Raw genomic sequence first — 17,030 nt, 5'->3', positions numbered from 1 at the left:
ACCTTATTGCTAAACTGTTTGTGTACTATATAAAAAGTGCCAAGTTACAATGCACCCACCAGTAAATTCAAGGCACTTCAAAGTAATTTTATTCAGATATGCTGTTGCAGTCATATCGTGGTTTCCGATTCTGGTTTCAGTTCCAAGCTGCAGCACAGTTAGAATATGTAAGGGATGCCCCTCCTTTTGCACCTGTCTCATCAAGGTTACCACAACCTGGGGGGGATAAATTAAGGTTATATTCCAATAAAATAGTTCACTGGTTATAGTAGGTAATTATAATGTCCACAACTCTACTCCATCAGCAATGCCAGCCTTGACACCTTATTTATTTACCTCACACATGCCTCTATCTATGCTTTTTCCATACTTCTCTATATGTATGTAATGTTCTCCCAATTCCACTTAGTCAAGCCACTATACCTGTAAAATCCCTCCAGAAAAATTTTCACTTACAATCTATTGAAACAGTATGAAAAGAGAAAAAGATTCTCTTTCTCTGGCTTTTTCTCCTCCTTGTCTTATCTAGATCAATTTTATATTATAAACTCTTTGGTGTAAGACTTTGTTCAGTGCTGAGCACAAAACAAGCAAATAAAAACTTAGAAAAATACCAAGTTGCTCTCTCTGGGGGCAAGGAGGGGGGAACTGACACTAATGTGAACCATGTGCCATTTTAGATGAGTAATGTATCTAAATCCTCAAGTGAATGAACAGAATGTGCAAGTAAATAACTGTTCTTCCAGTTAGAATCAAGATGATTAAAAAATAACCTTAACACCACCATCAATGTACCCCATCTCAGTAATACACAGTGCTTACCCCTCAGCACCTTATGATCTGAGCTAAGGGGAAAAACCACCATGAGTCCAGATCCTGAGTACAGCAATTCTGGGTAAGAGATTGATGAGGTAGTCGAAAGCATTGCAGGATGAAGTTAGTTTCATGGAAGTAGATGAAAAATAATAAAGTGCTTGTTAGAATATTATGAGGAAACCATTCCAGGTAGAGAGCCAGCATGGTAAGAGGCATGAAGACAAGAAAGCACAAGAATTATAGTGAGTCAAAAATATTGGGAGGGACGTAGGAGGAGTAGAGACATAGAACCTTATAATCAAAACGACAATGTTTTAAAATGAGCTATACCCTATTTTCAAATACAATCATGAGATAAAACCCAGATTCTATCCCCAGTTATGGCCATTTTGCAGCATGAAGCACAAAGAGACCTAATCTGTCCCTAACTGAAGAAGTGAGAGTATCCCTGGCATAGGGGAAAAACTCAGATGGTGTAAAGCAGACCAGCTTGATCCTATGGCAACTGTTCCCCAAACCCTGTCATGGGCATCTGCATTCTGTCAATTCTCAGCTAGTGTATATCCCCACAGTGGCCAGAGCTAAGGGGATCAAGTTAATACAGCCATTAGCGTGATCCAGTTTACAACAGAACTGGGGACAGAGCCAGAACATTTCATATTTGGACAGTCTCTGGAAAACAAATTGGTTTCATAATACAGATCAGGCAGCAGATTACAGCTCCTGGATTTCCCCCACCCTCTCAGAAAAGGAGAAAAAATGGGCCAGTATGTACATTATGAATCAGAGCATGTAATTAAGTTTGACTGAATGAAAAACTTAGAGGCTCTTTTCTCTTGGAGGATGAGAATTTATTTTCCATTTTGTAACTCTTCTAAAAACCAGCGATTCTAGGGACTATTTTGGATACCACAAGATTTCTTTGCTGGAATCCAAGGTTTTGCTTTGTTTTATTTTATTTGGACTGACACACAACATTCTGATATTGCAAAAAATCAAAAGCACAAGGTTGTCAGTATTTACATTTGATTTGGGTCCATTTAAAATTACCTAGGGAAATTATTCTTTTCTATAGCAGCATCCATCTCTTACCAACATTTCTTCACTGGCTGAACATGTAACAGACAGGTAGCTGAAAACTGCTGGGGGGGTGCGGGGAGAAGGTGCTACACTGGGGACCAGGAAGCTGGCGTTGAATTGAGTGAGTTCCAGCCACTAATGATATCCTTAACCAATATCAATCTGAATATCCTGCTGAACTGGCTTTACGGTTACTCTGTCTTGGTTGATGCAAAGCAGCCACAGAGGGATACAAAACCTGGTCTTCCCAGTCAGACACAAGCAAGATATTGTACAGTTAAATATATACCTCTTTGATTTCAAAATTAAGGAGCATGTTGGTTACATCTTCACGTAATGCTACTTTTGTTGTACCAGGTAAGCTTTCTCCTGAAGTACTCTCATTCTGTGTTGACAGAGGTATCTCAGTTCCTTTAATTTTTCCTGCCATTTTCAATGATTTGTTAATTTCATTCAAGGAAGTGTTACTACAATTCATTTCACACAAGGAACACATTCTATGTATTTTATATATTTAAAGATTTTTAGTGAAAATGTACAAAATTTCTTTCAACTGAGCCTTTCAGTAAAGAATGGAAGAAGAAAGCATTGTTGATTACAAATACTCTCACAATATGACAATATTGGCTAACTCCACATGAATTTTTAGTTCATAACATTTCTCATTTTTACTTCCAATATTTTCACTTTGAAATATATGTTTAAGTATGAGCAATGTCAACATACATACACAAGACAAGAAAGCAAGAGAGCAAAACAATTATGTAGTAAAAATTAGGGATAGGCTTAAAGAGTTACAGTTGCTTTTCATTTACATTTATCTGTTCACTTTCACTGAAAATTTAATGAAGACTAACACCCATTTAAAATTGAGGATTGCAGAAAAGAAATTCTCTTACCTTCCTTTTGCACTATTGGCTTTGCTTTACTTAACATTTCATCTGCTTCACCAAGGTTTTCTGTCAGTACTTTAAGCAGAACATTCAAATCCTCTTGACTTAAAATAACCTGTAAAGTAACAGCTTTATGTTTTTAAGAATGAATTGTATATCTGTTCCTTCTACTGTTTACCTATATCAGCAAAACAGCTCTTTATGGCAGGAATATATTACTCTTTATTTATCACGTCTCACTCAGCAGTACGATTCAAAAGAATCAAACACCACAATAATATGGCTTTCATAAATGCAGCTCTAGATGTGACCATCCAAGAAATACAAAAACAACAACACACAAGTTATGGGTAATGACTTTTTAGGACTGTGAAAAGGAACCTGACTATCTACAACGGAATTCAGTCTTATTTACAAGATGTTCTTTCTAAAAGATGGCTATGAGATTTAAACTCATTGGATTTTCTTTTTATACAAACGTACACACATTCTTGATTACAGTGTATTTTCTTTAACAGTTTAAAAACAGTATTTTAGTTCAATATTCTCACGCAGTAAAATATTTTTAAAGAGTTTTTTTCTTTTTTTTGTTTGTTTTTTAATTCCAACTAAATCTAACACAACATGATGAGTCTCTTCTTGATCCAAATAAACCTGCATAGATTTAACCAACCTGTAACTTTTTTTTTAAACAAAGAATATTTACGGAATTGTTAACAATGTAAAGGTTCACACTATCAACACAAAACAATCAGAAAGTAGTCTGTTTTAAAAAAAAAAATACTTACATTCATTGTGTCAAGATGCCCTTTGATTTCTAACATAGGAATTTTGTGATACCAAGTTGCAGCTAGATTTCGATTCACAGACAGATTCAGATTAATAGGATGAAGTATCTGAATGTCAGGCTGTGAAAAACCAGGCTGTATAATTGTCCTAATAAAGAAACAACCAACAAAAATATTAAACAAACCATATGTTGTGACATTTCAAAAAACAACTTAAAGCGCAAATACAAACATTCTTGAAGTGTATTTATATTTTCATAAATAGAACACTATTTGAGGTGATGTTGCCTTTTGTTCTCAGTCAACTCACTATGTAAATGATTTACAGCTTTACTTACCTTCACAATGGAAAAGAATAAACACCATCTTTTTATCCTAAATTCACCAACTAATTTAAGCAATATTTTAAAAGTAATATTTTGTTCTATCCCATTGAGTTCTAAACTACAGAGAAGTTATATTAAATAACTTCATAGCAGGTAAATTACTAATAATTAACTGTTGAATTTTCAGTTCAAGTTCAAGATGGTAAAATCAACTATCATACCTAGACAGCTTAAGCTTCGTGAGCTGCACATCCATTTTATCAATGACTGGAGGAAGTGAGCAGCCTTCAGCAGGTACCAGGCTAAACTTGTTTTGTACCCTGATCAAACCAAGATCTATTAAGACAGCATTATGGGACACTGAAGACTGAGGTATGATAATAACTGGCGCTTTCAGATGAATATCCATTGAAAGGCGAAGACTCCTCTCAGCCAGATCTTTCACGCTAGTAGCAGCCTTTTCTGCAGCTTGAACTGTAGCAGCACTCAGTGCCTCCTTTGCTGTTTGAAAGTTGTTCAGAAAGTTCTGTAACAAATATAAGGGGGTAGAAAGAAAAAAATTAAGGTACAGCTTAGCTGCTCTCCTTTTGAATAACTAATGGGGAAAAGCAAGTTTCTTATCTGTTAAGAAACTTTCTGTTCTTAACTTTTTCCCATGGAAAGATAATATGGGTTGACAGATCAGATATGTCTGGTTATCTGTCAATAAGAATTAAGCATTTTTTGCACTCATCTACACCCTTATCACCCATTCCCTACAAGAAGGCTCTTCAGTTTGGTGACTTTGTGACATGTCTATTCATTTGGTTCTTTCTCCCTGGTAGCAATTCAAGCCAGTACCTAAATGGTGAGTAACTACATCAGTGTCACCTCATCATGGAAAAATACAACAGGTAAGATACTTGTTTCTCCTATAGCAAGAGTGCCACAGGTACAAAACAATTCACACAGATTACTCCTTGCAATCTTCTTTCTTCTCACATGGTGGCAACTAATATAGTGGAATTGTGTTTAAGCTTTAAGTTAATCATGAGTCTACCATGTAAAAAGCTACATGAAAGCAAAATCAGAAGCTACCAGAGAGGTAATCCACAGGCCTCTTCTTTTTCCTTGGAAACTGGAGCTGAGTAAAGACAGAGTGGGACTTCCTCCTCTATTTGGTACAGTCTAGATGAAGTTTAAGAGTTCTATGGGAATGAAATAACTGTCAGAGGATCTTACTCAATTTAGCAATTTCAGAAGTGTGGGAACAAAATCTCCTGGTTACTGTGGAAAGCAGAAATTGTAATAGAAAGGTAATTGTTTTAGACTTTCTCTGACATTTCGATGGTTAGGTCCAGAATTCATGCAAAAAGAGTTTAGATCCTTTGAAAAGAGACAGTAAGTGCCTGAGTTTGTAGGATGGGTGTCCTGGCCATGGACAGAGAGCTCTGAATACCAGGAAGGAGGATTCTAGGATGCCAGCCCCTCGATGGATGGATTTCTGGGACTTTACCAAGCAAGTTAGTGGCCTTTATGTGCCTGGTGAAATTCCTGTGAACAAGTCTGGGTACTTTAAAAGCTAATGCAACAAGGGATCTAGTCAAGATAGCACCTCAGCCAGAGACACAAGTTGCTTCTTCAAGCAAAGCAAGAGGTGAGCTGAGGAGCACGTCTGCTGAGAGGTGAGAAAAGGTGCAGCCTGGCACAAAATAGGTTACATTTTCACTAGCACCTCCCAGTCTTACTGGGAGAAGACATGCCACACACCTCATCTCCGTGCCACTTCCACAACAAGAAATCAACGCATGGATAGATAGTGAATAAAGTTAACATTATGTGACATGGTCAGACCAGATGGCTACAGGAGAGTAATAGAAGGCAGATATATTAGCCCCAGGTTAAGCAGGTCCCTTTTCCCTGGGTAAGGTAACAGGGAAGGTTCCAGAACAATCAGGAACCTTCTGGAGACAATTAAGACAGGCTGATTAGAACACCTGCAGTCAATCAAGAAGCTGCTAGAATCAATTAAGGCAAGCTAATCGGGGCACCTGGATTTAAAAAAGGAGCTCACTTCAGTTTGTGGTGCGCGTGTAAGGAGCCGGGAGCAAGAGGCGCTAAGAGATGAGAGTGAGAATGCATACTGTTGGAGGACTGAGGAGTACAAGCATTATCAGACACCAGGAGGAAGGTCCTATGGTGAGGATAAAGAAGGTGTTGGGAGGAGGCCATGGGGAAACAGCCCAAGGAATTGTAGTTGTCGCACAGCTGTTCCAGGAGGCACTCTAGACAGCTGCAATCCACATGGCCCTGGAACCTAGATTAGAGGGCGGGCCCAGGTTCCCCCCAAACCTCCCAACTCCTGGACAGACAGAGGAGGAGTTGATCTGGACTGTGGGTTAAAGAAAACGGCCAAACTGATGGCTGCCGTAAAGCTCCAAGGCGAGCAAATTCGCCAATAAGCGCAAGACCCACCAAGGTAGAGGAGGAACTTTGTCACAATTAATACAGAAAATTTGAAAAACAGATACAGGCAACAATAGAGACAACTTTGTGAAACTGAAAACTAAATTTTAAAAATATTAAGCTTTATGCTCTTTCCTCTAGTTTGCGAAACAAATTTAGTAAATGACAGCTTCTTCAGTGTCTTCCCAAAAGGTATATTGAAAAAATACTGGCAATTCTAATAATTTTAAATTTAACAACATCTGTGATCCAGAGTGAGAACACACATTTGTTTCTTATGGTTTTACTAAAGGAAGATACATGCATATGCTAGGGGACAATTCAGCAACAACATTGTGCTGGGCACATTTAATTGATCTGTCACTCTCTTCTTCATCAGCATTATTTCCTAATTTCCAGATAAAAAAATAAATGTTTTCCCCTTAAGCATGTCCATACCAATATTCCACAATTTTATAAAAGTGTAGATATTTTTCTTCAAACTATTAATGTGTTTTCACAGACACCTGAATGATTTGGACACCCAGGTCTTATTAGTTTTCATGTAAATTAGGCATTCAAATTGTTTCAATGTAAACTGGACATTCAGCTTTGACTATCTCAGCCCAGACCAAAAGGTACAATGGTTTCTATTACTCCTAAAAGAATTTGTTTCCATTTTCTTGGAACATTCAGAATTAGAAGTACCACAAATTAAATCATAAAAGTCTTGTAAAAAGAATACATACAAAATAATGCTGTGCGTTAGTTAAAGCAAAAGAGGAAAAATTTGGAATATAAACTTTCTCCAGAGATCTCTTAGAGCATTCTGCTGGATAAGAGAATGGGACTATTGAACACTCAGTCTAGAACATCATTCAGTAACAGTGTAAACAGCTTGTTCTGCTTAAACTGGCATTTTAACAATGTTCACCAGTGATTGAAGGGGTCCCCATTCTGCTGTTTTCTCAAATGTAACAACTCTACTTCTTTACCATGATTCACTCTTATGTCAACAAATTGCCAGCCTTCATTAAAGGAATCAAAACTCATTAACCTCAAGGCACAGCAACATTGCTCTTTTGCTCACAAGTCAGCTAAAGAAACCCAAGATGTGGCTAAAAACAAACAATATTAATTAACTGCATTTTAAAAAGTCATTTTTCAGCAAACCGTTCTGAAACATGGAGAACACAGGTCCTAATGACGTCAGCTTTGTAGTACATCCCACGTAATGAAAGATAGTTTGCATCCTGTAAACTAGATAAAAACATTTAACTCATCCATTTTATGAAGAGCAGAAAAGCAAATAGAAATAAGTCTCATGAGCTGTAGGTTATGGTAGAGGTAATCAACTGCAAGAGAAGATCATCTCTAATAATACTGGGTTTTGCATGATGCATTTAAGTCACTGTGTGTGATGCTGAGAGAGAAAAAACACGTTTCAATTCTGGATTACCACTATGTCTCATTTTTGTAAAAGGAGTTTCAAGCACTTGTAGATCAACATCAGCTTTTTAAATTCAACAGATATTAAAATTAAGAATTTATCCTACAAATTAATGCTTTATCTAACCTTTGTCCTCCTAGTATGCATTTAAAACAGTAAATCTGTCCTTTTTGTAATGGCAACTGCAAGTTACCAGTGGCTTTCATACAGAGGAGGTACTCAGACAACACTGAACTGGTATTTCAGTACAATCAACAATCTTACCAGAAGTGACATGAGGAATTTATGAAGATAAACTATCTGAATGCAGCCCACTTTCAGAGAGACAATACCATCTACTTTGGACATATCAGTGTAAGCTTCTCCCTCAGTAGCAATTGGATACAGTGCCAGGTTGAAACTGAAGACTTCATCTCCTACTATAGAGACAGCCTGGAGAAGACATAGGTACAGGATCCTCACATCACTATTCCCAGTTCTCAAATAAGTGCAAAACAAAATTTTAATCTATTTTCATATTACCCTTCTGAAGGTTTATGAATAGATAAAGTAGAAAACTAAATATGTAAACAGCAGACAAAGCACATACATTAGTCTGAAATGGGTACTCAAAAGATTCTACTTCAAGTTAAAAATAATTTGCATATCCATTTTTCAAATATCAAATCCATCTGCTAGTTTGTCTTCATAACCACAAAATATTTTTATTTTAAGCCCTCCTGCAGGCAATTTAGCTTTTTCAGTGATCGTCTCTAATGCAGTATATGCATGCAGTAGTTTTAATATTGAAGTCAAGCCAAGCTAAGAGCGTTCATTCACCAAGTCTATTTAAACACTCCATGCTCCAGGTAAAATTAAGGAGCCCTTTAAATGATACAAAATTCAATATACAGGTACAATATAAACAATTCTTACTTCTGAAATTTCTCATGCTTAGAGCACAGATATTTATTTTAGCTCTTCTGAAATTTAAGAATTAAGTTTAGAAAGTTAAAGAATTCCTATGTCATTTCAGACCTATGATCACGAAAATATTTTAAAGTAATGGTCAGATATTCACACAGCACTGCAATAATCCACTAATTTGTCCTCATTTAATCTTCAATCTTGGCAAGAACATCAATAAGGAACTGATTTGCATTCTAAGTCCAAGAGTAACTGGTTAAGTATCAAGAAATTATGGAATATAGTGACAACATACTGTCTGTGCACAGTATACCATTTTCCTCATTTATCTATGTACGCAACACGGATATTTTGTGACGATACCTGCAGACAAAATTTGATCCCCTAGGACTTGTTTTGCGTTATAATAATTTTTTCCCCCACAAAGTCCTCTGAATCTCCAGTACTATTAAGGAGGCATTAAAAGCCCCACACTTCTGTCAAACTTGGAGCTGTGATACTTGTAATTTTTGCTCTTTATGGCATACAACTTAAAAGCAAGTCTAATTTTAAAATGATGTATGTGCAGTCAGAGTAAAAATCAAAATATATATTTGACTTTCCTTCATCAAATAAATCTGGGATCTCTGGTCATTTTTTTCCTCCTCTTTTTCTTTTCCTTTTTTAAAGGGGGAAGATGCAATCAACGATGACAACATAGCAGTGCAGTTCAATGTTTGGAGAGAAACAATTAGAATGTTCTATTATTCCATTGTTTTAACCACACCTTTAAATGTCTTAATGTAACTCCATATGCAGTAAGACAAATAAGATTGTTGGGAACTATGTGATCTTCTTCCTTGAGAAGTTGCAAGTTACATGTTGCTGGATTTTCATGTCATTTTCAATCTTGTAGGCAAAATATTAAGAACCAACCCAATATTACTCCTATCTAAATGCTTATTTATTTTTATTTAAAGGGGTACAAACAGTAATCAATTCAGCATAATGATCTGAAATGTGAAAATTATGACAATTACCACAGTAGGTGAAATAATTATAGTTATTTATATAGTTATATACTAGCAAGAAGGAAACTGGTAGCAAGACTTAGGAAACATACAATTATCCATATTTTATAAAAATCTCCCAAATGCGAGCCTTAAATCCATCTGTTGATTTGTGACAATGCTTCCCATTAGGTTAGCAAGGGGAAGGGATGTAAACTTTCAGTAAGTTTTCATGTCAACGTACTTCCCTTGAAACTCAGTGTTTTGAGCCACAAAGATAGGACATTATGCAACTGCCCAAATATAACTCTGCAATTTCACTTTTATTGAAACCTGCAATATTCCCTGGCTATTCTGGTGCTTGGGACTCATGAATCATAACTGCTATTGTGCCAAATTGAAGTTTTTGTGATTCAAGATCAGTACCACCTACAATTCAATTTCTGGAATCACCAATGAAGACCTGCAAACCTTCACCACTGTAGACCTACATGTAAAGCCTACTTGAAGGAGAGAATGCTATCCCACTGAACTACTTAATAAACATTAAAAAAGGTATTACCAGTGGTTTCACATTTTACAGTTCTACCTAGATATTACACACAAAATCTTGTATGCAGCATTGCTATAGCCTTGCTAGTCCCGAGACAGAGAAAGTGGGTGAGGTAATATCTTGTAAAAGTTGGTCCAATAAAAATTATTACCTCACCCACCTGGTGTGTCTAACATCTTATCGTGTTAGAATTTAGCAAATCAAATATTTAAAGATATTTGGGTGAATTATTCTGTCACAAATGGTTTATATACATAAAAGTAACCAAGGATCAAGTAAAATAGGAATCATCTTATCATGAATTATACCTTTTTATGAATAGTCCTTGAATCAACATCTGTGACAACTATGTCTTTAAGACGGGCAAAGAGCACAGTGTGACTTGGCTGAAGAATGAGCGATGAATCGACACCTGCAAGAGAATGAGAGGTAAGTGCTACTGCAAATTACCGAATAGCATTATTTGTTTCAGAAATATTTGTCTAGTAGTTTTATGTATGATAGATAGTAAATGAATTCCTGTAAGAGCTCTGAAGAAGTTGTTATTTTTAAAACAAGTATGCCATTTGCCAATTTTTGTTCCTATGTTGATTGAAGGTATTAAAGAGAAACAAGCTTCTATTTTCTGTCTTGCTACTGACTAACAAAAATGTGTTTTATCCAGCAGCAGATAGAGATGTGCATTCTTTGCACTTCAGAATCAGATCCCATGCTGCTTGCTTTCAATTATGTCTATACAAATGCAGATTGTACCACAAAGTTTAACTACAAGTCTAACAGTCAGCTACAGAGTCTCAAGCTTCATACTCAAGCCTCCCCTTAAAGTGTTAGAATTTAGCAAATCAAATATTTGAAGATATTCGGGTGAATTATTCTGTCACAAATGGTTTATATACATAAAAGTAACCAAGGATCAAGTAAAATAGGAATCATCTTATCATGAATTATACCTTTTTATGAATAGTCCTTGAATCAACATCTGTGACAACTATGTCTTTAAGACGGGCAAAGAGCACAGTGTGACTTGGCTGAAGAATGAGCGATGAATCGACACCTGCTTAAAGTCTATGGACAACGGTTCCTATCTGCCAAGAGAACGTATCAACTCCATTCTGACTTAACATCACAGCAATTCACCCACATCTGTGTTTAATGGAACTGCTTCCCTACGTCACTTTCCTCATCTCCTGTCTGTATTTGTGTGTTTGGATGCAGTATGGTCTAGAGGACAGAGCACTGTGTTGGGACTCAGGAGGCCTTTGTTCTAATCCTGCTAGGTCACCTCAAGCATGTCACTGCCTGCCCTGTGCCTCAGTTTCCCCATCTTTAAATGGGAATAATGATGTTCACCTCCTTTGTAAAGTGCTTTGAGATCTATGGATGAAAAATGCTTTTTAAGAGCTGGTTATTATTATTCAGTTAAGGAAGTGTTAATGTGACATCACAGATAATGTAAGTTAAATTTTCTTTATTTACATATTACAAAGTGGAAATGTTTTACATCACGTGTGATTATTAAAAAATTAAAACTTGGGGCACCAGATGGCTTCAGCATACATACCTGGGGCACCAGAAATAGATCTCAAAAAAGTGAAAGAACTCAAGTTCACACTTCCATAGTAAGATATACTTGATAACCTGGTAAAAAGTAATTAAAGAAACTACCGCTAATTTACTAACAAGTCCAGTAATCACTTTCTTTACTAAAGAAGCCATTACCTTGTATTTTGATTTCAGCAATGTTGTTCTTTTCATCACACACATTTAAACAGAAGGCATCCAACTTGGCAAACAGCTTGAAGTCAATAACTTCCTTATCCTTGGCAGCTTTGGTCACTACTAAGTAAAAACAAAGAATATCATAATGCATTTTGTTTGTTTGTTTTCAATATACTTTGAAGCTCTTTGGCCTCTGTCAAGCAGACAAAGGGAGTGTCAAGATTAATCTTTTTATTTTTTTAAATTAAGAACTCCTTCTACTGCTGTCTCTGGTTCATCTTCATTTCTGATACCATGGCAGTGCTAATCTTGACAGAGTTCCAGATGACCAATAACATTTTAAGCTGCTCAGATCTAGTCTATAGGATATGTTTTAAATGCCAGCAGTTGCCTGGAGCCCTTTTGAAAGTAGCACACCCACTTGTGCTACCTCTGGTGGATCAACAATTTTAGAGAAATCAAGTGTGGCAACATTAGGCTTAAGTGCAGTCAATGTTAATTAAACTAATTTGTTTATAAAACATCAATTATAGAATATGAGTTGTTACGGTGATTGATAAATATTTTCTAGTTACGGAAACCCATGAGCATTTTATCAATTTACATCTTCTATGTACAAGTGGCCTTATTTTCAGGATTAAATTTTATTGCTTGGATAAGAAAGGATTTTCTTAAAATCTGAGACTAAGTATTTGTGTTAATTAATAAAAGTGCTGACTGACATAGTTAAAAAGTAATGCTCAACACTGAAGTTTAAATGCTCATAGTTTGTTAGTTATCTGTGCAGTAACTTTGTTACTGGTCTGCAGAAGGAGTGAACCTATCACCTGTAAACAGATCATTAGCTTGATAAACCGCTTTAGACTGCTCTTCTGCCAGAGTAGTCCATTTCTTGGCCCATGTACGTTTTATAGCTCTTGGGAAGCTGGCACAGACTGTTGCCTCTGTCACCAACTGTCTTGGGATTTCTCCTTCTTTTCCTCCTATGCTCCGGAGGTGTCGATTTCAGCGCTAATCCCCTTGTGGGGGAGGACTACAGAAATCAATTTTAAGAACCCATTAAGTCGACAAAAATGGCTTTGTTGTGTGGACAGGTGCAGGGTTAAATCAATCTAACGCTGCTAAATTCAACCTAAACTCGTAGCGTAGACCAGGGCTACGTGTTTTGCCTGCCACACCTATCTTTAGATCATATCAATGCTCCTGCATCTTGATCCAACAAATTAAGCACATACTTAACTTTAAGCGAGCAAATAGTCTCCATTAGTTAAGTACTTGTTCTTAACTTGTTCACTGGGTCAGGGCCAGAGTGCTTAGTATCTTGCATGATTGAACCCTTTACTGACCATTAAGATTGGATACAGGAGTTTTAAAGCCAGGAGTTTGGGAAATTTAACAATACACATGTTTAGCTAATTATGTGACAAAATGTTGAAGCTAATCAGAGACATTAAGGAAGGTTTCTGCTTCTAATCTCCCAAATACAGCCAACACTAGACAAACCACGTAAACACTTTTTGGAAGCAACCTAATTGTGAAAGGAATGCAAGACTATGTTATCGGAGCAATAAATCTAAAAGTAAAATGGGCCTACACCAACCACCCCCACTTTTCTTTTCAAAGAAAAACATGAATTTAAACTCTGACAAATAAAACTAGAAATATCCTTTTTGAAATTCATTTCTTTAGTAAACACATTAAAGTCTTCATTCCTTGAACCTGAAGAACATTTATGGTGGGAAACGTTTTACAGAAGATACTGGTTACTTCTAACTCATGTTTCCACTTAAAGATGAAAACCTTTGTTGGTTCTCCAATGCTTACAATGGCATAAGCCTCTTAAAAGGCACATTTGCAAATATTTTGTATCTAAATGAATGCCTTCATTTAATAACTTCCTAATTTCATTGATATATTAATAGTCAGATGTTTTATGCACAATTATAGCAACGTCATTTGAGGCTAAGCTAATTACTCATGAAAGAAGTCACTGAAGTATGTTTATAGGAATGTAGAAATTAATTAATTGCTGACAGTGCTCCAATAACTCTCAACCTACTCAAGAAGACGAGAAAGCATCTTTCCAAAAATGATCATATAGAAGCAACAACTTAATTTGAAGACTTTCAATAAATTATTTAATTTCAAAAGACTCTTGAGAAATAAAAACTGATCAAAAAACAGGAGCATTTGTACTTTTTGAAAAGAGAATTTCTTTGTATTCCGTCCATTATCTGAGGTACTCTTTCAATTTTATTAATGCTTGACTGGAAATAAAAAAGAGTTAAAACTAACTTTAAAAAGTTTTCTGGATCTTCCCTGCTATAATATTGTATATTAATAATACAATGTGCATATTCAGGAGCTGAAAGTGCCACCTAAGCCAACCCCAAAGGCATGGAGCCAATGAAAAAGTGATAACCAATTTAAAGCTAAAGAAGTATGAAAAAGGTGTGTTCTATCATTTCATGAAAATAAAGAAAAGGCTATAAAAAACTCTGAAGTGAGCGCACGCACATGTGCGCACACATACCCTACTACTTAGACAACAAGCACTCCACAACTCATCCTGGCCACCTCTATAAGCAACCTACGTAAGGAAAACGGAAAAAACCTCAATAAACCAACCCAAGGAAACAGCCCCACTACTTCAACCTGGACTAGTGAGAGGACATTAAGAGACTGCCAACGGATTAGCTTTAAAACTCTTGTCATGATTTTCTTGGTAATACTGAAATGTTATAAGAGACGGAAAAAAAACACAACAAGGAGTCCGGTGTCACCTTAAAGACTAGCCGATTTATTTGGGCATTAGCTTTTGTGGGTAAAAAATCCTGAAGTAGTAGGACTTTTACCCACGAAAGCTTATGCCCAAATAAATCTGTTAGCCTTTAAGTGCCACCAGACTCCTTGTTGTTTCTGTGGATGACTACCTCTCTGATACTTAAACGACTAAGTTTCTCCTGTTAATCACCAAGTGGTTAAACCTTGCATTCCTGGAGAGAAGACAGAGGCTAAACATTGGTAAACTGACATTCAGTGGGATTTAATTGGATTTAAGAGTCTTAATTTTGGCTAACTGGCCTGTCTCAAGATTGCTCCTTAAATGGCTTCTTCTAAGTAACTGGATTTCCACGTTTTCTTCAGTTTCATAAGATGCAGTAAAGATCACTTACTTTGCCAACTATAAACTGGCTTATTAATATATAAACTGGTTATATATTAACAAACAATGGGACATCCTGCCTTTAACCAAAATTCTCCCCATCTATGAACATTATTTATCTAAGGATATACTAAAGAAAGGATTCACAATAATTTCAGGAAAAATATACTTTAGTTTTAACTTACCAAGAGGAAAACATACCTAAGAGGTGTTCATTCTCAGGGTTGTAATCTCTGGTAAAAGCTTTCCACAGAAAGAGATACCACAGAAATTGTAATGTAAATAACCAGTTTATCATTTGTATTGTTTAATGTTTTCTTTTCCTCACTTCAATAACAAAATAGCCATAGTTTATAACTGCCATTATTTTGCTTGGCCTTAATCATGATGTCCCCTAAGCGATGTAAAATAACTCTTGTGACTAAACAGTGGATGCCTCTGAGTTGGCAGTGAAAGAAAATTAGTAAGAACTTGTCTACCATTTCTTGTTTCTGCAAACTAAATATTTTAATAATTTTTAAAATTAAATTAATGTCTAACAATTTAAATCTACCCTTTCAATCCAACGTAACACACTGAACAACATTAGGCTCGCCAAAAAGATTAACTATACCTTTCTTCACACTAGTATCTTTTTGCTGCTTTTCTCCTTGTGTTTGCAAGTGTCCTATATCACCAGCACTTGGACTGCTTGATGGAATAACACTTGTTAGAAAATTGATAGTAGAGAGAAGGGCCTGTGTATGTAGCAGAAAATTTAATGACGAAAAGGCCACCTGTTTAAAACAAAAGAATCCAAATCACAAAAAGTAAAGCTACAGGTAACATTCATTTAGATGTGGATCACTTCCATGAGTAGACATGCTGAATGGGTTGGGATTTAGGCTTGCAGGGTGACAATTATATAAGAAAATAACACAGATATGTAATCACCAATAAGTATTTGGCTTCATCTTCCCACAATACAAGAACAAGGTGACATGCAACTAAACTAAAAAGACATCAAATACTCGACTAGTTGTGGTTTTTTTTCCCCTTTTAGTTGACTCCAGTATATTCTTTGAGTAGTTTTTCCTGATCTGTTTTTTAAGTTTGTAAGTTTAAGTTTAAGTTTTCTGGTTCTCTTAACCTTTGTTGCCCTGAGAACTTAGTCTGTTGGGGAAAATGCATAATACTAATTACCAGAAGATGCAGAAAATACCTTCCCAGAAAGTTCTTCAGGGGAACACTTGCATTATTAAACTGTCTGTTCTCAGCTGGACAAAATAAACTTTTCAAGCAAGCTGCAGTTGAATGTTACTAAAAATCCCGTGCTATACCAGAGGTATTAGCCAGGCTTATACCACACTGTAGTTGTCCCAAACACACAAAGACAGACAAGATGAAAGAGAGGTAGTTTAATTAGGCCATAACTTGATAAATTAATCTGGGAACCATCAATAACAACTTCATTTTCATTAAAATTATGCTGATGTATCCAAGCCTAGTTCTATCACTTTTCACTAACCTTGACAGTTTCATATAAGGAATGTAAAGATTTAACACTAAATATGTACCAAAGAATTCAACTCAATATATAGAAGGATTCACAGAAATATAAAACATTTCTAAACTGGGAACAAACAGAATTCATAGACCCAACGTAGAGCACTCTAGTTGACCATTTCAGTCAAATATTCAGTTTGACTGTAACTGGCAGATGCTTCAAAAGAAGATGCCTTCATCCCCAAGGTACTCCTTACATCAGTCACAGCTCACACCAGGGAAAAAAAGTTTCTTCCTGACACCAATTGGCAATATGCCCTATAGTAAGAAAACTGATTACCTTTCTCGTTTTTCATCTCAAGCACAGTTAATGGAGATTTTTTTTAACCTCCCCTCCCTCCCCCCAGGTTGTTTTAATCTCTTCCGACATTTCAC

The 17,030-nt window shown here is 36.1% G+C and overlaps 1 protein-coding gene across 1 annotated transcript in view; it reads right to left on the bottom strand.

Moving 5' to 3' along the window:
* VPS13C (vacuolar protein sorting 13 homolog C) overlaps positions 1-17,030 on the bottom strand; it is a 193,382-nt gene that overhangs the window by 108,644 nt on the left and 67,708 nt on the right. The window contains exons 29-37 of the mRNA XM_084641188.1: positions 15,724-15,886; positions 11,945-12,064; positions 10,534-10,637; positions 8,042-8,209; positions 4,125-4,429; positions 3,578-3,725; positions 2,796-2,904; positions 2,186-2,319; positions 60-216 (exon numbers count right to left, since the gene is read on the bottom strand). Coding sequence (XP_084497314.1) covers positions 60-216; positions 2,186-2,319; positions 2,796-2,904; positions 3,578-3,725; positions 4,125-4,429; positions 8,042-8,209; positions 10,534-10,637; positions 11,945-12,064; positions 15,724-15,886 — 1,408 coding nt within the window. The remainder of the gene's footprint in view (positions 1-59; positions 217-2,185; positions 2,320-2,795; positions 2,905-3,577; positions 3,726-4,124; positions 4,430-8,041; positions 8,210-10,533; positions 10,638-11,944; positions 12,065-15,723; positions 15,887-17,030) is intronic.

Source organism: Lepidochelys olivacea (genome assembly GCF_965140295.1).
Source record: "Lepidochelys olivacea isolate rLepOli2 genome assembly, chromosome: 10".
In the NCBI taxonomy this organism is placed as follows: Eukaryota; Metazoa; Chordata; order Testudines; family Cheloniidae; genus Lepidochelys; species Lepidochelys olivacea.
This window is presented reverse-complemented; position numbering and strand designations above follow the sequence as displayed.